General features: G+C 42.3%; 1 protein-coding gene across 4 annotated transcripts in view; it reads left to right on the forward strand.

Annotated features, from left to right (window-relative positions):
* Window positions 1–24,813, forward strand: part of PLEKHM3 (pleckstrin homology domain containing M3) — a 174,528-nt gene that overhangs the window by 49,961 nt on the left and 99,754 nt on the right. For all 4 annotated transcript variants that reach the window (XM_032859947.1, XM_032859945.1, XM_032859948.1 and 1 more), the window contains exon 4: window positions 15,439–15,584. In XM_032859947.1, the coding sequence (XP_032715838.1) occupies window positions 15,439–15,584 (146 nt within the window). The remainder of the gene's footprint in view (window positions 1–15,438; window positions 15,585–24,813) is intronic.

Here is a 24,813-nt window from a genome sequence, read left to right on the forward strand (position 1 = left end):
CTCTTGTCATGGTCCCATGATGTGTGCCTGACTTTTCTGAAAGCAGGACCCCCGCACTTCTCAGAGTGATCAGAGCACCATTTTCATCAGAATCAGGAGAGTGGTGAGGGGAGACATGGCTAGACACTTCCCTAGCCCTATTGAAGTCAGGACTCTGGAATTGGGTCTGGAGATTTTAACAGACTTTCCAGTTGATTTACATGTATACAAAGTTTGAGAAACCACTGCCCTAACCCATAGAATGTTTTTAGTGAATGAATCAAGCCATACTTCAGTTTTCTCTAGGTTATTTAAGTGCATTTCTTTCAGCTGTTTCTTCTACATATGTCCAGCATTTTAACCATTGAGGTATCAACTGCTGATAATCCCCAGGTTTCCATGTCTTCCTTACATTCTGGAAACTACCATGGTGTTCTAACAGGGTTCTATTTAGTGAAGAATACAAATGAAGAAAGAGATAATTCAAGATTTTTACTCCCATTCTGGCATCTTTTTTAGTACATCCTAATGTTATGCCTAGATTCTATTTTATACTTGATAAGCATATTTGGTATTTGAATTTTGAGATAGCCTTTACCTCCCTCATTTCTTTGCTACTGGCAGAGTAATCTTTCCTCTAGACAACCACAGTGACCTCCCAACCAGTCTTCTTTCTTGCTTCCATTCTAACCTTTCCCAACCTTGTCTTGTAGTGAATGTGATCTTATTAAACTGCAGATTGATCCTGGTAGACCTCTTTACAGTCCTTCAGTAGCTTCCCACAGCTTTTGGCATGAAGACCAGGATCCCTGAAATGACCCCGCATGATTTGACTCCTGCCCACCTCCTCACCCTCAGCTCTTCTTGACACTTCCTCCCACACACCAAGTCCCAGACATACTGACTTCACCACGTTCTTCTAATATACCTTTCCTTCCCACTCCCCTCAGAGCCTTCGCACATGCAATTGCCTCTCCCTGGAATATTGCCAGCATCTCCTCTACCCCCAACTCTTTCTTCAGATCACTGCTTCAACATTACTTTCTCTAGAACACCTTCTCCAACCAATCCCCCAGACTGACTTGGGACCTATTTAGTTCTCTCCCCTGTAATGCTGGTTTAGTACCTCTTACTCTAGCACTTGTCATAGTTGATGTTATAGTGTCATTTGTGTAATTGTTCATTTAATACCTGTCTCCTCCCCTTGACTGCTAGTGCTGTATTTGCCTGTGTTGTCTTATTCATTGCTGTCTCCCTGGCTCTGCATCTGGTGCATAGTAGGTGTGCACTAAACAGTTCTAATCATTACCCTTTTGGAAAGCCAGTTAAGATTTTGAAGGTTTCCAGGGACTTTAAAAAAAAAAAAAATTGACTCTACAGGGTGCCTGGCTGGCTCAGTCAGAAGAACGTGTGACTCTTGATCTTAGGGTCATGAGTTTGAGCCCCACAGTTGTGTGTAGAGATTACTTAAATAAATAAGACTCAGAAAAAAATTTTTTTCTTACTATGTAACCTTTTAGAGCCTTTATTGTACTGACATGAGGTATAAATATGCAACATTTCTAAACTTAGTTGACCCCCTCTTTGTAGGACTAGGATTCCTCAAACACATGGTGCGAACCCCTACTCCAGGCACTGTACCGTCAGCGTTTCCTCTCATATGCTCATATTGTTTCAGTTCCAGCTGGTGTACTGCAGTTCATTTCTGGCACTAGCTACCCACAGTTAGCGCAAACCCCATGAGTGAAGGGCTTGGTTCTTCATAAGGCTGCTCCCACTGCGGATGCCAGCCACAAGTTCAGGATGTCCCTAGGCCACCCACCCTCTGACTGACTAGCTGGGGGTTCCCACAGCCCTCTCAGGTTAATAATTTGCTGAAACAACTCACAATTCCAGAAAGTGCTGTACTCATAATTACTATTTTATTAGAAAGGATACAAATGAGGAGACTCAGAAGGCAAGGTCTGGGAGGGTTCCGAATGCAGACCTTCTGTGTTCTTTGCCCATGGAATCAGAGCAGGTCACCCTCCTAGCATATCAGTTTATTCGTGAACCAGTTCATGAATCATTCCACAGAGTTTCGGTATCCAAAGTTTTTATTAGGGTTTCATTGTATAGGCATGCTTGATTGAATTATCGACCTTGTAATTGAACTCAGTTTCTAGCCCTCATTCCTTTTTTTTTTTTTAAAGATTTTATTTATTTATTTGTCAGAGAGAGAAGGCACAAGCAGGGGGAGCTGCAGGCAGAGGCAGAAGCAGGCTCCCAGGTGAGCAAGGAGCCCAATGTGGAACTCGATCCCAGGACCCTGGGATCATGACCTGAGCCGAAGGCAAATGCTTAACCTACGAACTACCCAGGTGTCCCTGTCCCCATTCCTTCTTGAGAGGTCAGGCTGGCTCAAAGTCTAAACCCTCTAATCAAGTGATTAGTTGGTCCTTCTGGTGAGCACCCTCTATCCGAAGCTATTTGGTGGCCCACCATAAGCCACCTCAGTAGCATAAGGTCACTTGTGATCCAGGAGGCTCAAGAATAATAAAGACCCTGGTATCACTCAGGAAATTCCAAGAGTTTTAGAAACTCCCTGGTAAGAGTGAGGGAGAAAGATGAGACAATTCTCTATTATACAACAGTACAGACAGCAAAAATGCGATCCAGATGAAAGGAGGAAAAGTGCTAAATATGGCTGCCCCTCAGAGAAGGAGGCGGCCTTGGCCTGTTTACCTTGTTCTCTCATTTCCAGTCTGCTGCTAGTGGGTGCCTTCTAGCACTGACTGCACTCACTCGGGAGGGGAGCTTTCTAGTGGTATCTTCCTAGGTCTTCTGGGACTAAGCAGCTTCAGAAGCAGCCAGGAAGCTGGCCCTGGTCTGCCCAGCCCGGTGAGAGCCCTCACAGTGGTGGGATGATGTGCACGTCCAGTGACTTTGTGATCCCACTCTCTGACCCAGATATACTCTCAAATCTTGGCTTAAAATAGTTTCTTTTTAAATAGATATTATAAAGGTGACCAGGAAAATTAATTTCATTTATTAGCTTTAGCTAATTTAGTGTATGTTATATACCACTTCTAGGAGAGAACTAGGATTCCAAAACCAAGGACATGGAGGCTTGTGTGAGTTTCCAGAAGATTGAAAATCACATTCTTTTATTTTACCCCAGCTTTATTGGGATATAATTGACAAATAATGTGTAAGTTTATGGTCTACACTGTGATGATTTGGTATACATATATATTTTGAAATGGTTGCCACAATTAAGATTAGTAAAGACATCCACCACCTCACAGTTCACATTTTTTTGTTGTCGTGAGTACATTTAAGATTTACTCTCTTACCAGCTGTCAGGTATACAGTATTTTTAAAAAATATTTATTTATGTATTTGTCAGAGAGGCAGAGAGAGCATGAGCAGGAGGGGCGGCAGGCAGAGGGAGAAGTAGGCTCCCTGCTGAGCAAGGAGCCAGATGCAGTGCTTGATGCCGGGCTCGATGACCTGAACTGAAGGCAGATGCTTAATTGACTGAGCTACCCAGGCATCCCTGCAAGACAGTTTTCTTAACTGTAGTCACCATGCTGTACATTAGATCCCCAGAATTTATTCACTTCCCCCCTGCCCTGCTTTTTTGAAATATAACTAACATACAACATTGTATAAATGTCAGGTGTACAGTGTGGCGATTTGATATACATATATATTGCAAAGTAATTACCACAATTAGGTTAGTTAACACATTTGTCACCTCACATAGTTACCAATCGGGAGTGTGGGTGGTGAGACTTTTTAAGATCTACTCTCAGAAACTTTCAGGTATACAATAGAATATTGTTGAATATAGTCACTGTGCTGAAAATCACATTCTGGCCAGGTATGTATCAATATACCAAGGGTTGTATCTTGCTGATTTTTTTCAGTGAAGTAAGTAAATCATGTGGGGCTAAATCAAAAGCCTTACTGAAAATCGTTTCCCTGTCAAATCACCAAGCCTCTACCTCTGACACAGAGGACAGACTTAATTTGAAAGTCTTGGTTTCTTCCGCCATCTTTTTTTTTTTTTTTTTTTTTTAGATTTTATTTAATTATTTGAGAGAGAGAGAGAGCATGAGAGAGAGCATGAGAGGAGAGAGGTCAGTGGGAGAAGCAGACTCCTTGCTGAGCAGGGAGCCCGATGTGGGACTCGATCCCAGGACTCCAGAATCATGGACTGAGCTGAAGGCAGTTGCCTAACCAACTGAGCCACCCAGGCACCCCTCTTCCTCCATCTTTATCAATAAAGATACTCTTCTTAGCCCCCAGGCTTTTAGAGACCAGACAGAATAATAGATACACATGATTTGGTGGCTGGGAAGTGTGTAGACTCAGTGGGCTAAGTAATGCATTAGGGGCAGAAGAGCTTGGTCTTCTGTCTGCAGCCCTGCCACGGATGTGTTACAGGGCCGCGGCCAGCACTAGTCGTCCTGCTGGCCAGCATCTTCGACACTCGAACTTGAGGGAGATTAAACTGCTGACTGTGTGCAGTTCGTAGGTTACAAAATACCACCAGAACCAAAAGTGCCAAATTTAATTCAGTAATATTGTACATCACTGCATTTTCCCCCCAGAACATATGCAAGAGGTTCTTAGATGAGTGGAAGTCTTATTGAGGCCTAATACTAGATGGGAAACCTTTAGGAAAATGATGTTTCTCATCCATTGTTAAGATGAAGAATTCTAATTGAATGAAAGGTGCCCGGTAATGCAAAGGATTTCCTTGCAAGACGCTGAGCCCAGCTTTCCTGTATGATCCTCGTCACCCACTGCCATGTGTTGCCTGACTGCCTTCCTTTTTCCTTCCCACTCCTATTGGTAGATGCTATGTGTCTGAGCCATCATCTTGATAGGGGCTTTACAGAGTTTAAGTATCATAACTCTTCATTCTGCTCCCAGGGGTCAGGAAGATGGAGATCAAAACATCACAGGCATTGCATATCAATCACACTTATTGTTATATAATGGACCCTTTACATTAGAGGGACTTACTCGCATGGTCACAGCTGGAGTCCCAAAGGCCATGTCTTCTTGCCACAGCAGACAGGAAAACTGCTTCCTGAAGGCTGGACTGAACATGCCAGGGTTCTTCTAAAGTCACCAGTCAGATAGCTGATGTCTCCATCTATGAGGAGGCCAGATAAGCAAAGGGGGGAGATGGCTGGGAATACTCCTCTAGGGAATTCCTTTCAAATGGGAACTTGAGGGCCAATGAATGGGAGTTTCCTGCTTGTAGATGTCTTTTTGTGTCTTGCCTTCTAGCTTCAAGCAGTCTATCTTCAGATACTACACATACAGTTGAAAGTTAGTTTTGGAGGTGGTAACAAATCTGTGCTTTTAGAAAGACAGAAAAGCTTGGTAAGAAGACAAAAAAGGCATAGGAAAAAGGGTCAAGGAAGAGAGTACACCAAGGCAGTCCCTAAATCTTCTAGAACATAAAGAATTTGGTTTGGGTAAAAATGGAAAAAAATCAAGCATGGGTTTAAGGGAAGCTGATGAAAGTGATATCTTTCACTTTGAGACTGTTCCTAGTACTACTTGGATCCACTCTCATGACTTTAATTTTATCAAATTGTTGTCATTACTAAAATAGCTCAAGTAGAAATTACTCTAAGAGATGCTGTCAGGGTTTTTCGAGGGTTTTAGCGAAGAAGAGGGAAGGTTGTGTTGTAAAGACCCTGTAAAGTTCAAAGGGATGAGACTCACAAAAAAATATAAGGAAAGAGGAGCAGGCATTCAGAGTGGGGAGTAACGTGAAAGAGAAGTCTGAGGAGCCCCTACCGGGACAGTGTTTGTCACAGAAGCGACAGGCTAGATGAGGCTGGTGTACACAGAGACTTCTGCGTATAAGCCGGAAGGAAACATAGGTTCCAGAGAAAGACCAAAGAAAGACAGCTTGCTTCTCAGGGAAACCAAAAAGATAATCTGAACTTCTAAGCCAGTAAGAGGTTATTGACCTTTCAAAGCCATTGAAATAGAGATGGAACCACTGTGCTGTCAAGAAACATGGCCTACCAACTATGTCTTCTCTTCCTCACTCAGGTTTCCTCACTTCTTTATAAAGTGCTGTGCCACAAAAAGAGAGTTATAGAATGTTAAATAGAATAATAGAATGTTAAAGATCAGGGAGAATCACTGTAGGAAGACGATCGTTGGGGTACACAGCAAACTCTGTGAGGCAAAAGGGTTCAGTAAAGGGCTGAACCCTGTAGGGGTAGTGAGGCAATTGCTTTGGGCATACAACTTAAGAGGATGCCTCCCCCAACCACTCAGTATTGAGATAAATAATATCTTACATGTAACATCATTTAAAAGTCTAAATTAATGTCAAAAAAATCCATGATGAATAAAATGTAAAATTTTAGAGATAGGATCAGTATGACTGAATTTTTCTTTTGTCTCGGGTTTGTATATGGCTTGGCACTGGTTCAGAGGAACATTCCAGTAAGACCATTGATTTTTTTTTTTTTTTAAGATTTTGTTTATTTATTTGAGAGAGAGAGAGTATGAGCAGGGGGAGAGGGAGAACCAGACTCCCACTCAGCAAGGAGGTTGGTGTGGAACTCAATCCCAGGACCCTGGGATCATGACCAGAGCCAGAGGCAGATACTTAACCAACTGAGCTACCCAAGCACCCAAGACTGTTGATTAAGTAAGACAACTTTCCCCAAAGCTTTCAGTGTGTAAGTTCCAAGTAGCCCAGACCAGCATTTGCTTTATTACAAGGATGGTGAGGCTGAACTCCCTTCCTTGTCTGGGGTTGCAGGGTACAATATGGGGAATCCTGCTACTCCTGTGTTTAAGAGACAACTGGCAGCGGGAAGTAGACTGTGACAGAGGGACAATATTCCCACTGCTGACCACATTTATGTTTAAAATAATCAGATTAGTTCAGCCCTTTCCCTTTCTGCAGTTTTCCAAATAAGAGTTACTGGTTGCAAGTATTTCACCAGAAGGATTACTTCATGAAGAAAAGAGCCAGTGTTCCTGGCAGGTAATCGAGGAGATGATGGTACAGTGTGGATAAGGCTTCTCTTTGATACCTCTCTACTCTAAACGAACGTAGTGGCACTAATCTTTTCTTTCGGCTAAGAAAGTAGAGCTGGTGAAAGGGCTTTCCTCCTTCCCATGATAGACCATGTATCTGTTACTTGCAGGGAAAAGTGATTTAATAGGGTCCATATTCGGACCTCTTATTTTGCCCTTTGTGCTGTCACAAAGTTGAGAACCACTGTGCTGTCATCTCTTCCTCACTTGTCTTTTACTTACTTCTTTATAAAGAAATAAATGTCTTCTATGGAAATGCATGTGGATTATATCGCACCACCTAATGGTTTATAATGAGACCTTAGCATCTTAATGGGTAGCTCTAGGTAAAAATATTAGGTTACATAAAGAGAACTCTTAACCAGCCATTATTCAGTATCAAATACATCAGATGCTCTCAGTCACATAACAGAAAATCAAATTCAAATTGGTTTGTACAGTAATGGGGAATGAATCTCAGTCAGCTGAGCTTTGGGAATCAGAAGATCTGGTAGCTCAAAATTTTTGCACTCTGTCTTTTGGTCTTAACGCCCCAAACAAACAGCATTTTCTCCCTGAAACCACCTGCCCCTTCTGACTGATGGATTTCTCATATAATATCACGGGCATCTTTGACAATCCCAGTCCTTTACACATTAGTTACCAAAAATGTTTCAGTTCATCTCCGTAGTATCTCCTTCTCTTTCCCCTTCCTGCTCCCAAGCTCTCTGCCTACTTAGGCCCAGACTGGTGCAATAACTTATCAACTTGTCCTGTCCCCTTCCTTTTTTTTTTTTTTTTTTTTTCCTTACCAGTTGATCTTTCCGAAGCTCAGATTACTTCAAACAACTCTAGCTCTTCCTATATCTTATTGGTTAGTAAGGATTCCTCCTCCGAAACATTCAGGATTCTTAGGTTCCAGCTATAGTTTATGATTCCAAGTTCTTTTTTCCTAACACCTCTCTCATTACAGGGAGCTTCAGACATCTGGAGTAATCAACATTTTCCAAACATGCCCTTATTTTTCTGAGCTGTCATCTTCCAAAATCTCTTCTTTTTCAAGGCCCAGTTCAAATGCCCCATGCCTGCACAGCCTTTCCCTGTCTCCACAATTAGAGCTATTGCTTCCTCCTTGGCTTATCTCTTACTATCTTGAGCTTTCCACCATCTAGATTTGTACTCTTGTCCCCTTCATCCTTCATATTCAGGGTGATGCTAATGCTGTGAGGTCCTAGGCTAATTCATTGACAAAGTAACTTATGCTCTTTTGTATAATTGATTTATATTTCCTGTACTTATCGTATTGCCATATACAAAGAGATCATTTTTAAATACTTTTATATATAGGAAATAGCTACATGGAAATTCATCCATATATATATTAGCGTTTCTCATCAAGTACCACATCAGCTACTTCTATTAAGCTCTGTCTTCTTTCTTAACTGTTTAACCACGGACAGAATACTTTATCACACTCTGCCTCAGTTTCTTAATCCATAAAATGGGAATAATACCTACCTTGTAGAATTGATAATTAATATGTGTGTGTGTGAGGTACTTTTAACTGTGCCTGGCATATAGTAAGTACTATGTATTTGTTTATCCATTTACCTATTTATTATTTCCATTTAAAATTACTTACTGTTTTCTTGAGAGTCTTGGGTAAAGAGCCAACAGGCACAGAAATTAATGAGAAAATTTGTCATAAACTATTAAGAAAACAAGTGTGAAAAAAATACTAAGTTTAGTATTTTTAATTTAAATATACTAGATTTAAATTTAAATATACTAGATATTTAAATATACTAGATAGATTTAATTTAAATATTTAAATATACTAGATAGAGAAACAATTTCATTGTTAACCTTCTCTGACCTTACATTACCATAATATTGGTACTGACGCACCGTATCATAAACATCTTCCAAACCATGTCTTTGGAAGTGAAAATCTGTGTCACAGATACTTTTAATTCAGTGTAGCTATTTAGTAGACAGAAGAGCAGTCAGAATCTCTAGAATAGTGCACATATTTACCTACTTGCCTTGGCAAAAATCAAGATTTATTGCCTTTCAAGATAAATTTTGACTAAATATTGACTTTAGTCTCTCAATCTTGTTTACCTGAAAGACCAATGAATCTTGACACTTCTCAACTTGAGTTGGAATCTACTTGGTATTTATTAATGTATTTCATATGATTTGTAATCTTAGTAAAACATTCTATGAAGAGTAAACAAACATTAAAGCTTTTATCCATCATAGACAGGCTTTATGTTTTCTTTTTATTTTTTTTCTGTAAAAACTTTATCGTTTCCATTTGGTCCACAGCCGAGGAGGGGGCTTCAGGGTGTTAAAGAAACTTCTTAGTGGCTGCAGGAAACAGATACCCTGGCACCTGGGGAATACAGAGGAACCCCTCAAAGACCACTGGGCTCCAGAGGCTCCTAGTCCTTCTTGAGGGTGAGTCTTTACAGGAGATGCTGGTCCAGCCCAGCCTGCAGAAGTTAGGTGGTCGCCATCTTCTTGATGAGTTTCACCTCCTCATCTAGGAAGTGGCTCTCCAGGAAGTCATAGAAATGGAGGTCTGTGCGGGTAGAACCGCCTTGATGATCCTAAAGGGCCCAGGTCAGTTCTCCTCTGCCCTGATTTTGCATCTTCAGGAGACACTGGGCACCCTCCTGCTTCCCCTGGGCAACCTGGCAGAAGAGCTGGCACAAGCCACATCATTGCGGCCAAAAATAGAAGCCCAAAGAGAGGTAGGTGTGGAAAGCCTGCAGATGTAGGTTGACCCAGAAGTTGACAGCAGCCTCTACTTTGGTGAAATAATTCTGATGAATCTAGGAGCTCAAGGTTGGTGGGAAGTAAGGAGCTAACCACAAAAAACAGTGTTGGCTGGTCCCAGAGGCAGAGGATGGTCAAGAAAGGATGGTTGCACCTGGGAAGGAGGTTGGGGGTGGTTGGAGGTTGAAAGAAGGGGTAGTCCCCAGCTCTGTTTCATGCAAACATTGTGGAAGCGAGAGACAGCTGCATGGGATTGCCGGGTGCTATCTGTATTTTCAGTCAACAGTGAGTCAATGGTTGTAGACTGTAAGCTAGGAAAACAGAGTTCTGTATGACCTTTTTCCTGCTGATTCTTATAAAGTAGCAAGTCATTGAAAACCTGCCCCCCACATTTCTGTTTTCCTTCATTTTGGAAAATCTGGTTTGTAGAGCTTTGGACATGGACAAAGTCCAGGCCTTCAATCCCCATTTTACAAAGTGCTTAGCACAGGTCATTGTCCCGCACCAGGGCACTGGACAGCAGGGGTGAGGGGGCAAGGACAGTCCTTTCGCCCTTCCTGTGGCCACCTCTCCCTCCACTGTGTGCATACAGTAAAAGAGGGTATGAAACTTGCCAGTTTTTTTCACTTTTAACAGAGAAAATGGAAATTTATCCTCTTACTCTTACCTCTTTTCCTCCCTTTTTTATAAAGACCCCTTCTCTTCTTTCTTTTTGTTTGCCTTTTTTTTTTTTCTTAGAGAATTTTCTACCTTCCAAACACAAAATACCAAATTTACTTTGCCAAACTGAGTAAAGGAGGTAGTGTGGCTGATCACACTTAGAAGGCATTGTGTGAGTTCTTTCCTTAGGGAGATCCACCTGGATCTAGCCACAGCTCATGTCATTTTCCTCTTATGCCCATGAATTTTCCAGCTGCTGGTCAGGGGAAGGAGGGCAGATTTGGTAGCCATGAGGCAGTGAGAAGGTGGTTGGCTTCTCCTCAAGATCTCGGCTTCAATAATGCCACATTGCCGCCAGTTGAGCTAACTAGGTACACTTGTTAGAAGAAAGCTTGTGCCTTTGTGGAGAATTATGCCAAAATTTCTGCTTCAACCCCTGGCAACAGATTCTTTTGGTCCTCTTTAGTGAAAGGCCATTTGGGAAATGGACTGTACATGCAGCAAATAGGATTTCAGTTAAATGGTAACATTTGTTTCCAAAAGAGTACCAGGGGGGAAGCTAAGCTCTTCAGAGCATGTGTTCATTAAAGATTTGAAGTGGGGTGGGAAGCAATAAAAAAAAAAAAAAGGCCAGTGAGTTCTCTTGTGAGATAGTTTTTTGTTCCTATGAATTGAACACCCTCTGAAAAGTTTCAAAAAGAGACTGGAAAGAATGTATTTGCTTTGATCCAATATGTGGAGGGTTCCCTACTACAAATACCCCTTAATTTAGAAGTATTATTCAAAAGTCTGTTTGAAAGTACATAAAAATATAATATGTAAATAAGCTCTAATTAGTTATTTCAATTAATTATTTTTTGTCTCTGCTTTGCGGTTCTATTTTTCTCCCCATAATGTCTCTTGTCAGAGTCCAGCTTTGGCACCCTTCAAAAATGTTTTTGTCATAGTCGTTATTACGAAAACACATTTTTTGCTCTGTTGAAAACATCACAATGATAAAGTAAAATCCAGATCATATAGCTTTAGGGGAATTGTTTAGACATTTTTAGTCTCTGATTTGCTAGTATGATATTAAAGAAGGAATCTTAAAATCAATTGAAAAAATAGGTGTTTCCTTCTTCAAATAAATGGTAAGTGGTGTTTTTTAGAAAATGAATCTGCATTAGGCCACTAGCCTCTAATCTTCTTTGACCATCCTGTGTTCTTTCAATAACAAATACTACATTGAATTTGGAGATTAAAAGTTTTAATTCTAAACCAAGTAAGATGCTTCTTAGTGGAGACCGTGAATGCTGTGGGAAAACACTGGTAAAATGAACTCAGGTTGTTTCTACATAGCAGATTTTTAGAAATTGACTGGGAACCTGAAATGTTGATTTTGGAAGCTGAGAGAGTATACTACATGACCATTTACAAGGTTTTCATTTGAGGGGCTGCACACCCTCTGCGCTTGAATAGAATTAGAATTTTAGAGCCTGGAGGGGCCTTAGCAGCCACCTGGAAACCAGGGAGCCATCCTCAGCTTTTCCCCCACCAGTGTCTCTGGTGGTAGTTGGCGGGTTGGGGAGAAATACAGGTTCCTGGGCCCTAATCCAGAGCTACAGAATCAAAGTCTTATGGGTGGGAGTTGGGGTGGGGGAGGGGTCTACATTTTTCACAGGCTTCTTTTTTTTTTTTTTTTAAGATTTTATTTATTTATTTGACAGAGATCACAAGCAGGCAGAGAAGCAGGTAGAGAGAGAGAGAGGGAAACAGGCTCCCCGCTGAGCAGAGAGCCGATGCGGGGCTCAATCCCAGGACCCTGAGATCATGACCTGAGCTGAAGGCAGAGGCTTTAACCCACTGAGCCACCCAGGTGCCCCTTCACAGGCTTCTTCAGAAAATTCTGACACTCACTGAATTTGGCAAACCACTGATTTAGGATGGCCCCTTCCTTTGCAGTGTGGAAAGCAGACTTAGAGAGTTTGATGGGTCAAATTCACAGTCTGTCCTAGGCAAGAATGGGCTTTCTAACTTGGACTTGTGCTTGTCTGTACACCATGTATCCAAAACAGTCCTAAGCATGCAAATAGGTTCAGACCTACTTCTGGATCATTAGAGGTGATTTCAGCTTGGCAAGTAGGAGAGCATCGTTCTAAATAAGGTATGAAGGTAAAGACACCCAAGAACTGTTGCTTCTGTCTAACCTAAAGCCTGAGTGAGCGCTAGCCATGCTCTGTCAGCCCTTCTCTCTTTGATGAGCCTGGAGACCAGTGCACAGGTGGTAAGAATGCTTAGCTAATTTAGTTAGCCCGTGTAGTTGAACCCCCAGTGTGTTAGGCTTTGGACTTGCGTGCCTGGTTAAGATACACATTTTTAGAACATATACTTTCTTAAAAATGCGTATTTGTGTATTTTAATATTGCTTATGTATGTTACATCTAAAAATTATAATAAAGTCATTAAAAACTATAGACTGATATACACAATAGTACCCACTAAAGCATATATAAATATCCAGCAAATGCTTGCTAATGTTAAGTACATCTAAAATTCAAACAACCAAAAAGCTAAAGTGACCCAAATTTATTTTTGCTATATTCTGTGGTGAGTTTAAACTATAGTGATGACCTGGAATTCCTGCAGGACCATGATCACTTTCTAAATCCTTAGAAAAGACTGAGTTTTATTCATCGTCATTTCAGTGTTCAATTTGACCATCAGCGAATTTTTGGAAACAGCAATATCCCAGTGTCTAGGATGTGTCAAGTTCCACTGAATTCTGCTCCACAGTCCATATATGATCACATGAGCAATATGTAATTCTTAGAATGGGCAACATATTTTTCACGGGGTTATTAACAAAAGAATGCTGTTTTAAGAGGCAGGTGACCTGGTTAGGGGAATTGGTTCTGAAAGAGCTTTGAGAAATTAGAATCTCTTTATATCCAGGTGTATGTGTGCCCAAGTAATATTCAATTTACCATCCTTTCTGCATAAACAGTTATTGATGATCTGCTGTATGTAAAGCTCTGTGTTAAGTACTGAGGATAAGAAATTGCTTTGAGGAGTTTCTAGTGTGGTTCTTGTTGGACAAGCACATAAAAAGGCACAGTAGTTTCCGGAAGCGTGTGCTAAATGCCAGATGCACAGTACTGCAATGAGTGCAGCAAACACATTCCAGAGCTCACAGCCCGCTCCTTGTGACCGACCGCACCTCCCCTCAGTGACAGCAGCGGCATGTGTGTTTGCTGCTGCTCTGTCTGTCGCACACATCTCATTGCTCAGCCCGTCCGAAAAACAGGAGCTTGTTCTGATTTTGCTGCTACTCAACAGTAAAGAAACAGCCATTCCAGGAAGGAGCAATTTGCAGCCTTTGAAGCGTAATACCTATGCCCTTACGTACTATCTTTTAGTACCTCTTGTCTTTAAAGCAATAGGATCTAATTCTCTTCCCGGAGAATGCATAGCTAGACTGCTTGATTACTGATACCATTTTATTTGTGATGAAAACTAAAGTCCTTTGAGTTTTTGTGATATTTTCATTCATGGAGTTCATGTGAATTAGTTTTTTCTTAGGTTAGCAGTTTGTTAAATAGACTGTTCAGAGCTCCTTTAATGGACATGAGGTTCCACAGTGATGGTGATGATGATGAGGAGGGGGGTGATGATGTTATCATTAAATAGGCTTAATGTGAGATTTCTTTGGTCAGTGCAGTTCTTGATCCAGCCATGATCCAGAAATAGATTTCTGAAATGAAAGCGGTTGATCAGAAATGCCAGGATGATGTTGCTCTTTGTATAATCATGATTACCTGTTCTGGGCTGCCCTGATTTAGTTCCTTGGGTTCTGATGGGATTTCTGTACTCACCAAGAGAATGTAGTGCCTCCTACCTGAAGAAAAAGCATGGCTTTTTTGTGACAGGGCCTAGATTATTACCAGTCCCCCCGAGAGTCCCAGGACAATGCTCGCAGAATCATGGATTTCCTTGGACATGGATTTCCTCGGGCCTTAGCAATGACTTGCCAGCAGCCACTGGTCTTGAGTAATGGGCAGGATTTGGCAAAGTGGAAATCAGAGAAGAGGGTTTTGTGTAAGGAGACGTAATATGCACCAACGTGTGGAGGGTCAAGCGAGCACACTGTTTATTTGGGGAATAGCAAGGAGAGTTCTCTTATTGCAGTAAAGAAGTTATATTTCCATTGGAGAGTAGTAGGAGTAGAGAGTTGGAAAGGTGATATAGGGCCAGTCGGGGGATTCATTGACTAGGTAAGTAAAGGAAGACTGCGTACCAGTTTTTAGAATCATTTTAAACTCAGACAAGCTTAGAGCCGAATCCAGACTCCACCTCTTCCAGGTTCGGTGACCTGAGATTGGCTAAAACCATCTCACAGATGTGTTGTACACGTTAAATAAGATCCTTTATGAGTAGTCCCCAGCAAAATGTCTGGTGGTGGAAAGAGCTTATGAGGAACAAGTGAAGTGCTAGTAGTGGGGTTGTAGAGAGGCTGATCTCTGACTACTGTATGCAGAAGACACAGAAGAGACCGGAAACCGGACCATATTAGGTTCCAGTTATGGCAGCCCCGTAGAAGGTAAGGGGTTGAGGATATAGGGCTAGGAAGAGAAGGACACATCTATACATGTATTCTCTGAAGTTTTTTCTTTTTCTTTCCTTTTGCGGACTTTTGTTTGAGGGTTGTGTAACCTGTTCTGTGGTGTTAAAAGTACAACACTACAGGTGCCCGGGTGGCTCATTCGTTAAGTGTCTGCCTTCTTGTGCTCAGGTCATGATCCCAGGGTCCTGGGATCGAGTCCCGCGTTGGGCTCTCTGCTCGGTGGGGAGCCTGCTTCTCCCTCTCCCACTGCCCCTGCTTATTGTCTCTCTCTCTCGCTGTGCCTCTGTCTGTCAAATAAATAAATACAATCTTAAAAAAAAAAAAAGTACAACACTAATCAGAGACTCATTCTTGTGCTTGGACAGGATGCCAGCGATCCATAGGTCTCTCCAATGGGAAGGCCAAGGTGTGCAATTACAGTGGGTGGTATTACTGCAGCGGCTGCCATGTGGACGACAGTTTTCTCATCCCGGCACGCATAGTCCACAACTGGGATACTTCAAAATACAAGGTAAGCAGAGAGTCTGAGTTCACCTCATAATCACAGGGTGGGTGTTCAGCTGTTGTAATGTGGATTAAGAAATAATGGTGTTAAGAATTTAAGCAGCCTTGACTAGGTAGTCTCATAAAAGCTACGAGACCTTAACTAATGCTTCTTAAATATCTCACATTTAAAGGCGTCTTAACTACGACTTTTTATTAATTTCCTCACTTAAAAAGATAATATAGCAGTTTCTACTTCTGGGCCTTGATAATTAACTGTGGGTGCTAAAAAGGAATTCTGATAGATAGAGAGGTCTCATTGTTTTTTAATTAGCTCTTACCTCCAAAATCACAATATTCTCAGAGGGTAAAAATAGGAAAATAGGGGTGCCTGGGTGGCCCAGTGGGTTAAGCCTCTGCCTTCGGCTCCGGTCATGATCTCAGGATCCTGAGATCAAGCCCCGCATTGGGATCTCTGCTCAGCAGAGAGCCTGCTTCTCCCTCTCTCTGCCTGCCTCTCTGCCTACTTGTGATCTCTCTGTCTGTGAAATAAATAAAATCTTAAAAAAAAAAAAAGAAGGAAAATAACGCATGCACAGGCATACTAGTGACTTTTGAAGGAGAGGACTTATGTAATCAAGGTATTTCTTATTTTGAGTAGGACTACTCCTACTCATGTGAAGGTCAGTCTTCCAGCAGGTCCATCTCTCCTGTAACTAGAAGCTGACGAGAAGCTAAGGGGATTTCTGGGTGCATGGCCACACCAAGGAGCAGTTCACTGAGCCACCCTTAGACCTTCAGCTGGACTGTTCTTTATTTTTTAAAAAGGAAGGAAGAGAGAAGCACGCTTTGCAGAGTAACTGCTAACAACCTAGCAGGGTATCCCAGAAGTACAAATAGCAGACTTGGTAGCTATAAAAATGCAAGTCAACCGAGGAGGAGAGGAAGTCTGAGCACTGGGGCATTCGCCCTAAGAGGGTAGAGAGGGGAGGAGCAACCAGCAGAGGAGGAGTGCATAGTGAGGGAGAGGACCCTAGTGTGTTCAACAAGCCACACAAAGAATGTGTCTTCAGATCAGTTTTGACATAAGCTGATACGTAGGTCAGATAAGATGAGCACTGAGAATTGATCATGGGCTATAGGAATGTGGAGGTAATGAGTGACCTTAATGAGAGCAATTTGAATTGAGCAGTGGGAGAGAAGGTCTGATTGGAGTGAGTTTGACATGGAACAGAAGAGAAATAAGTGACAAGAACAGAGAACTCTTGAGAAGTTTTGCTGTAAGGGCGTGGAGAGAGAGATGGGGAGTAACCAGAGGGGAAGTTTGATTTTTGTTTTAATGGAAGAAATAACAGCATGTTTTCTATGTTGATGTGAACTACCTAGGAGAGAAAGAATTGCTAGAATGATATGGTTGAGTGAAAAGAATCATGTAGGTGGGGGGTTGGCCTTTGCTTGGAGCAGGAAGTAAGAGAAAAGGCACAGTCTGGGTATAGGTGCCAGTGGGTAGCTTAGGGAAGTTCCCTTCCGTTTATATCAGTAGCTGTCATCATATTGATTTATTTCAGCACCTGTGATTCTTTTTTTTTTTTTTTTTGACAGAGAGAGACAGAACACAAGCAGGGGGAGTGGGAGAGGGAGAAGCAGACTTCCCACAGAGCAGGGAGCCCGAGGTGGGGCTTGATCCCAGGAGCCTGGGATCATGACCTGAGTCAAAGGCAGACACTTAATGACTGAGCCACCCAGGCACCCCAGCACCTGTGATTCTAAAATGAGATTAAAGACCCAGCCCTGGTCACTCGGGAAGTGCCTTTACCTTCTATTTCATAGAGATATAGGAGTGATTAGGCAATAATTCTGCCAGCCCTTTTATAAACTTGTCTACGCCTACATCCATCCTCCTTGTCCTCCTTCCACCCAGAGAAGAAACATCACTCCTCCTATAGAAGGTTCTTCTGCCTCTGCTCATTAGCTCTTCCATCGGTTTTGCCAAATCTGATTGACCCTTTTCAGTTTCTTATTCTACTGGACTTCTCCGGAATACAGTGTTGGACCAGGAATTCTTCTGCCTTGACTTGGAAGGCACACTCCTGGTTCTCCGAATTCTCTTCTTCCTCAGTCACTCCTGGTTCTCCAAATTCTCTTCTTCCTCGGTCACTCCTGGTTCTTTGTCCTCTGCCTACACCTTTAATATTGCAGTTCCTTCGCTTCATTTTTTTTTTTTCTCTTCCCACTTTATTGCATTCTCTCTTTCTTTTCATTAGTTTCAACTCCCTGATGATTCCTACGCTTATCTCCAGCTCCATTTTTGCTACTAAAAGGGAGATCTGTGGGTTTAACTGCCAAATGGCATCTTAGCTCTGGTTTCAACCTAATAGTCTTCAAGATATGGGGATTGTCCTGCGGTAGGATTTGGCAAGTTGGGGAATCTAATCCGCTGAAGTACTCTAGGCTTAGGATTCGTTTATGGTCCTGTGTTCTGCCAGAACAGAAAATTCTGGTACCTGAGTGACTAGAAGCTTCTCTGACCCTTCTGCCACAATGCTGTCACATCTGCCTTGAATGAACCTTCCACACAAAGTGTTTTGTCCAAACATAGTCTGTAAGACTGCTTTTGTACCTCTTTGCTAATAGGTGTCTGAGACTTGGTGTCAATGTAACTGTATCACCTGGGAACAAGGTAGTTGGGCAAGGGACCCCAAACTGTCACCTACCTGTAATATTTGAAGTCTAAAACAAACACGAAAGTTGTGAGGGGCCATTTGGCTGGTACCTTTCTGTATCCCTGGGTAGGTCTGTCTCCTGGTCAATCCAATAACCATTCACATCTTGACTGTCTTCATGGTGCCTCATGCCCATCCTTCTCAGCATATGACCTTGCCACCACTTCAAGGACAACACTGAAACTGTAAGATATGGATATGAATTCCTACAAATGTATCTATATTTGTACCTGGGCTTACTGCTTCCCCTCTTATCATAGGAAGAAGAGCCCTTTCTTTTGTTTAGAGATCATCCTTCCACATGTACTATAGATACCTTTCTCCATCTGGGAGCCCCTCTTCATTCTTCCAGAGCTGATAAAAGCATATCCTCGTTGGCAACACCTTTTCTGGTATTCCCCACCCTACCCTATTTGCTGCACTGCTGGCTCTCTCCCTCGTGCCGCCACCGTGCCGTATGTGCACGCGCGTGTGTGCGTGTGTGTGTGTGTGTGTGTGTGTCTATAATTAGACTTACTTAAGGGGTAAGTAGTAGGAGCTTGCGGTTAAACAGGTATTTATCCACCTCCACCTCTTATTTGGGGCTTGATTTGCTGAAACAAATCACTTGAACTTTCCTGAACCTGTTTACTGATTTGTAAAATGAATCCAGACTGCCTGAGTTCGGGTCTTGTCTTGGTCATTTAATAGCTGTCTAACCGGGGCAAGTTATGTAGTGTCTCTGTGTTTGAGTGTCCTCATCTGTAAAATGAGGACAGTAGCACTTCATAGGACCTCTGGCAGTTACATGGGTTCATGCATGTGAAGTAAACAGAATAGTGCCTAAGACATAGTTATGCTGCCCCTCTCTGTGAGCTCCCTGGGCACAGGGAACATGTCTTAGCACAGTTTCTGGTGCATAGTAGGTAACAAGAATATATCCTGAATCAGTAAGGAATGGGCCCCTCCAATTTGGTACTCCCAAATTGGCTTTATCACCCCCATCACTTGTGCCTCTGGAATGTCCGTGGCACCACCAGTCCCCACTGCCAGCGCCAGGAGACAGCCTGGGCTCTTCCCTCTGCCACCCCCACCCCATCTAATCAGTTAGCAAAACCCAACCACGGGATTTGCACGCTGTTGCACCTGCCGTCCCACCTCACAAACTCAAACCTTGGGCGTCACTCCCATGACAGAGTTTGGTAGCCTCCTAACTGTGCTTCCTGCCTGCGAGTCTTGCCCGGGCAGTGGTTCAGAAAACCCTAATCTCACTGTGGGTAAATTTTGTGCCCTCAGTCTGTTTCTTCACCCTTAGAATGGAGGTGGTAATGATAATAATAGCAACTGCTCCGTCAGATGGCTGTTGCCCTAGAAGGATGATTCGCAGAAAGCCCCTAGCACCATGACTGGCACACGGGTGCTTGGTTAATGCTAGCTTTTATTATGAATATATAGAAGATAAACACAAATCTCTTGACCTGACACTAGGATCTTTTGTGATCTCTGGTCCCTGCTCTTCTAGTCCCTTCATGCCCCCTGCCATGAGCATCCTCAGTAAGGTCACAGTCCCTCCTGTTCCTCAGTCCTTCCGTGCTGTTTCACACCTCTCATCGTCCCCTTGCCCTCACTCAGCAAAGCAGACCCTAAGAGAGCCTGTCTTAAACCTCACTTCCTCTGCCAGTTCTTTCCTTCCCCTCTCCCAGACAGTTATCAGTCTCTCCTCTGCATCTTGTACATGACACTCTGAATATAGGCTATAAATATATTTGCCATGTGTGTATTAGATAAAAGTGTATTTAGAGTTGAGTTTGGTTTAGATTATTTAGATTAATCTGCTTAGAGCAGGGCTTTGACAGCTAAGAGAGGTGTACAGAGAGCAAGTGAGGGGGGCAGTCCCGGCCCCGCGCCCACCCAGAGCTTAGGCTGGTGGCACCTGCCAGCAGAATATGCAGCACTCTGGGGAGTTATAACAGAGGAGGTGGCACCAGAGAAAGAAAGTCTGAGAACCGGGCGTGGCTGACAAAGATGGACTTGGAGGAGATCCAGATCTGTTTGCAGGGAGCCACTGAAGCCACCAATTTAACCATCACTGATGCTTGCAGTCTTTTTCTCTAGAGCAGACATTTTGCCGTGCTGATCGTTCAAATGACAAGGTTTGATGCTGAGAGGGTAAGTAACTGATTGAACGTGTTGGGTACCCTTGCTTCATCCACGTTGTACATGAGGAGAATCTCCTTTGTCAGACCTTCCTTCCCAGGTTGTCAGTGGACCAGGGAAGATTTTAAAGCAAGAACAGAGCTGGTCGATTTTATCGGATCATCTCTTGCTGACATTAAGTAACTATATTTCATTTAGTCCAGGGTCGGTCTGTCTTTGTTCAGACACCAGCATTTAACTTAATGTTTCTAATTGTGAGGATCAATTCAGACTGATCAGTTTCCAAGACCAGACCTCATTCTGCTAGATCTGCCTCCTATCCTTAATAAGTACGTGACTGGCTTGAATATCCATTTAAGAGAGTGAAAAAATGATTTTGCAGAGCAGATTGAAATCTGTCATCTGAAGTGTTTCCTTGTCTGCTCTCTGGAGTAATAATACTCCTAATTATTTTTAAAATACGATTTCATCCATTTTCCAGTATGCATCTCGCAAATTAAATTGAGCTCCAGGATTACACAGCACCTAAACCTTGTCCTTGAGTTCTATAGCCATTTTCTAATGAAACTCTTTGAAGACAACTTTCCCCCTACTCTCCATCCTCCCATTCAGAAGTATCAAGCATGACAAAGAGATGGTGAGGACCTCAGACTTGGCCTCAGATCTTCCTAAATAGTTCCCTTCTCTTGTGCTTTTAAAAAATATTTTTATGTCCTAGCCTGAATATTCACATTCCATTTAGCTAGGGGTTTTCCATGTTACATAAACTATTTCCTATCTCTACATCTTGAGAGGCATTCAGGGCAAGCTGTACTGCTCTCGCAGAGCTGGAGAGCAGCTCACTGTTGGGAAAAACCACTTGTTCAGAGTCATTTGGAGATTTTGTGAACAAACTGCAATTAACCTTAAGATCTCCTGATTCCTCCTCCGTTAGCCCCCACTGCCTATTTTAAGAGGATCAAGAAGTATTATGCTTGGGATTGATTTTAGTAAGACTTTTGCCACGATTTTCCACAATGAACACGGGGGCGGGGGGAGACAATACAGGGAAGGAAACATTATACCAAAGCAGTAAGTGGTTATTTTACTGTGGTAAGACTGTGATACATTTTTTTTTCTTTCCTGATGTTTATTCTCCAAATTTTTGGTAATGTGATTGTTACTTTTATTATTTTTAAAATTGTTAACTGTCACTTAGCTCCATATATTCTATTTCAGAAAATATGTATAGGAATTTGCCTTTTTTAATGCCCCAGAATTATAAATATGATTGTTCTGTCCTGTGATTACTTCGGTGTGGTTTAATGTGGTATAGGAGGCTACTTTTTCCAAAGGAAGCTGCCTTGCAGTGCTATACTTTTATTCTTTCTTTATTTTCAAATATAATATACTTCCACAAACTTCAAGATTCAGAAAGTACAAAGGGCATGCATACGTAGATAATCTTCCTCCCACCTGTCTTCTTCTTCTCACAGGCAACTAGATTACGCTTTTCTTACCCGGCTTTCCAGAGGTAATTTACATACGTGTGCTTATTCACACAGCAGTGAGGGTAGGTGGTCTCTACACACTGCTCTTGGAGTGCTCGCCCCTCCGTTTCGATCACATCCCTCTTCCAGGGCTTGCCTGCTTTGTCTTTTCTGCAGCCACTCCATATTCCACCATGAATCTTACACGTTTTTACACACACATGACAATCTAACCAGTCCTTTCTTGGATGGATTGTTGGTTTTGTTTTTTTTTCTTTTCAGTCTTTTGCTATTACAGGTAATGATTCAATGCATAACTTGATACATTGTTTTGAATGTACGTTCTTTCATTCACGAGTGAGACTGAGGACACCTTCCTGGATGTAGATTTGTACATTTTTGAGTTTGCTGCACGTTCTAAATTGTCCTCAGTCAGTTTCGTGTGCTGCACTTTTACCTGTAGCTCCTTGCAGGCCCCTTTCTTCCTTGGTACCAGGATTCCTGCTGTCACTTCTGGTGTGACTGTGCTGTCCTTCCCCTTGTCTACTCTCTCAACTCTAAAGATGTGGTGAGCTTAGAAACAAACAGCCGAGCCTTTAGAAGTCTGTGTAAAGTAAGAGTGTGTGGTTCAGAGTCACAGCCAGAGCATCATAAAGCCCTTGTACATTTCTTCAGCAAGTGTTTGTCGAACACCCAGCACGCTCACTCTTCTAGGCAGTGGGGACATAGTGAATGCTCGTATTCCAACGGAGGGAGAAAGATTATAAACAAATACACAAATAAGTACCTTCTGGATAAACGATGGTTTACTGGACTTTAATTTTTGTTTCATAGTTCAAATCAAATGGCCAGCATACTGCCAAATTACATCATCAGTTAGTCTCCCTTTGTATTTGGGGAAAGGGAAGGACAGAACGTGGACAGGGATCACCTCTTTTGACAAGTAAACAAATGGGTAGTTTACGGTAGAGTTATTAAAGAATACAAAACACTGTGAATGTAAATGCTAAAAAGCACAGAATAGAGTATCCAGAGATCTGAGCAGTTAAGTTCCTTAAGCTCTCTGGATTCAATGTTTGTTAATAGGTGTTGCTCAAAAAGAGGGTTCTATAGGAGGGTCACAGCCTCTGGAATTGGAACAGGACGCCTCAAGAGAATGCAGCCCTGGGAGCTCACAGCTCACGGCAAGAGGATGGAAGGAGTTAGAGGCCCCTACCTCCAGACAGGTAGGGGCCTCTAACTGACTTTCATCCCCCACCGCCCCCTGCCCAAGGCCCGCACAACACTGAACAGCTGCCCTGTCTGCAGCTAGGTTTGGGAAATTGCTGGGCTAAGCAGGCGAAGCAGACAGCATGTCCGCAGGCTTTCGTAGGCGGACATGCTGCACTGAATCACTAAGCGAAGAATGTGGCATGTGGCATTTTCAGAGCACCATTTTTGTGGGACCAGTATTCCTTAGAACACAGGCTGAGAAAAATGGAACTAGATTATTTGCACCAATTCTTGTTATTCTAAAATTATGGTCTCATCTGTTTTATTCTAATGCATTTTCTTTCCTTCCTTACAACAGCTGAAGTCCTCACTCTCCCCACCCCCACCACATCATCTCCAAACTGCCCTCTCTGCTTAAACATTCCCTTTGCTCCACTGCTTTCTCCCCCGGGGCTGTTTTTGTGGGGGAACATACCAGGACACCATTCCAGAACCTCTTTCTCAGAATTACGTAAACCTGAACATTTGAGAATTCTGTTTTTAAGCGGTAGCTGTCACCAGCTTAACAAAAGATGTATTATGTTTAAATCTGTACCAATGATGGTTACTTCTCAAATAACAAATATGTTTACTTATAAATACATATGTTTATAGAGCACATTTGGTCCTTATAATTTGAAGCTGATTATAACCCACTTGCTATTTCCTCCGACGACGACACCCGTGTGTGAGGTGTGGAGGAGCCGCTTTCTGCCTTGACTTCCTCCTCCTCAACTCTTGAATCCCACAGACTGCAGCGCTGTGAAGCGGGCACCAGTTCACAAACTGGCAAAATCAAGTCACAGACTTGAGTTCTTATAGCTTAGTCTGTTTTTAAGCTAAAAAAGCTATAGTAAGAAATTATATTAATTACTAATAAACATTAAGTGTTAGTAAAATATCGAGAGATGAGTAGGTTTGAAAAATGAACTACTGACCCTACAAAAGTTGTTTCTGATGTGGAGTGGGATCATGGAAAAGAATGCCAACCAACACCATTTTTTAAGATGTATTGGGTCCATCTACCTGCACCTGTGAGCTGACTTTTTATATACATCCGAAACAGCGCTTGGGCTTTTCAGGGTTTTCATAATTTGGCTGGCAGAAAATAGGACAGTAGCTCTTAGGTGGAATATATTTGGTGTTCACATATAATTTATGTAATTTATGTAATATTTCTGTTAACAGGAAAGAAAGTTTCTCATATAAACTTTATCACCTAAGAATATCATTGGCTTCCTTCCCTAAGTATCTATATATGTTTTAACGTGATCTTTCTTAAAAAGCTTTATACCAGTATGCAGGGTTATTTAGAACTTAGGAAATCAGTGAGGATACAGCACTCTCTTTTGCAAAAATAGCATTTTATGCCAAATTCTTAGCTCTGTCAAAAATTCTCTTACCATTGTAAGTGGTGGATTCTCAAAAGTGAGCATGTGCTCAGCCGTGTTGCCAAAAACATGGCTCAGTGTTGCGAGGATTTGTTTGCCCGCTCCGGCGGCCGCGGCGGTCGCGGTATGCTCTGTATTCTCAACACCGGTAATAACTTCGTGAAGCAGAGCCGTAGACGTTATTGATACTAGCTCTGTTTTTGTTTTTAGTAATTTCACCTTATAAACACTGATGTCGTTAGCTGCTGTCCCATTTGTCTCACTGCTTTTACTGTCTTTGAAAAAGA

This window comes from Lontra canadensis, unplaced genomic scaffold (genome assembly GCF_010015895.1).
Source record: "Lontra canadensis isolate GAN:19392208 unplaced genomic scaffold, GSC_riverotter_1.0 scaffold18, whole genome shotgun sequence".
NCBI lineage: Eukaryota > Metazoa > Chordata > Mammalia > Carnivora > Mustelidae > Lontra > Lontra canadensis.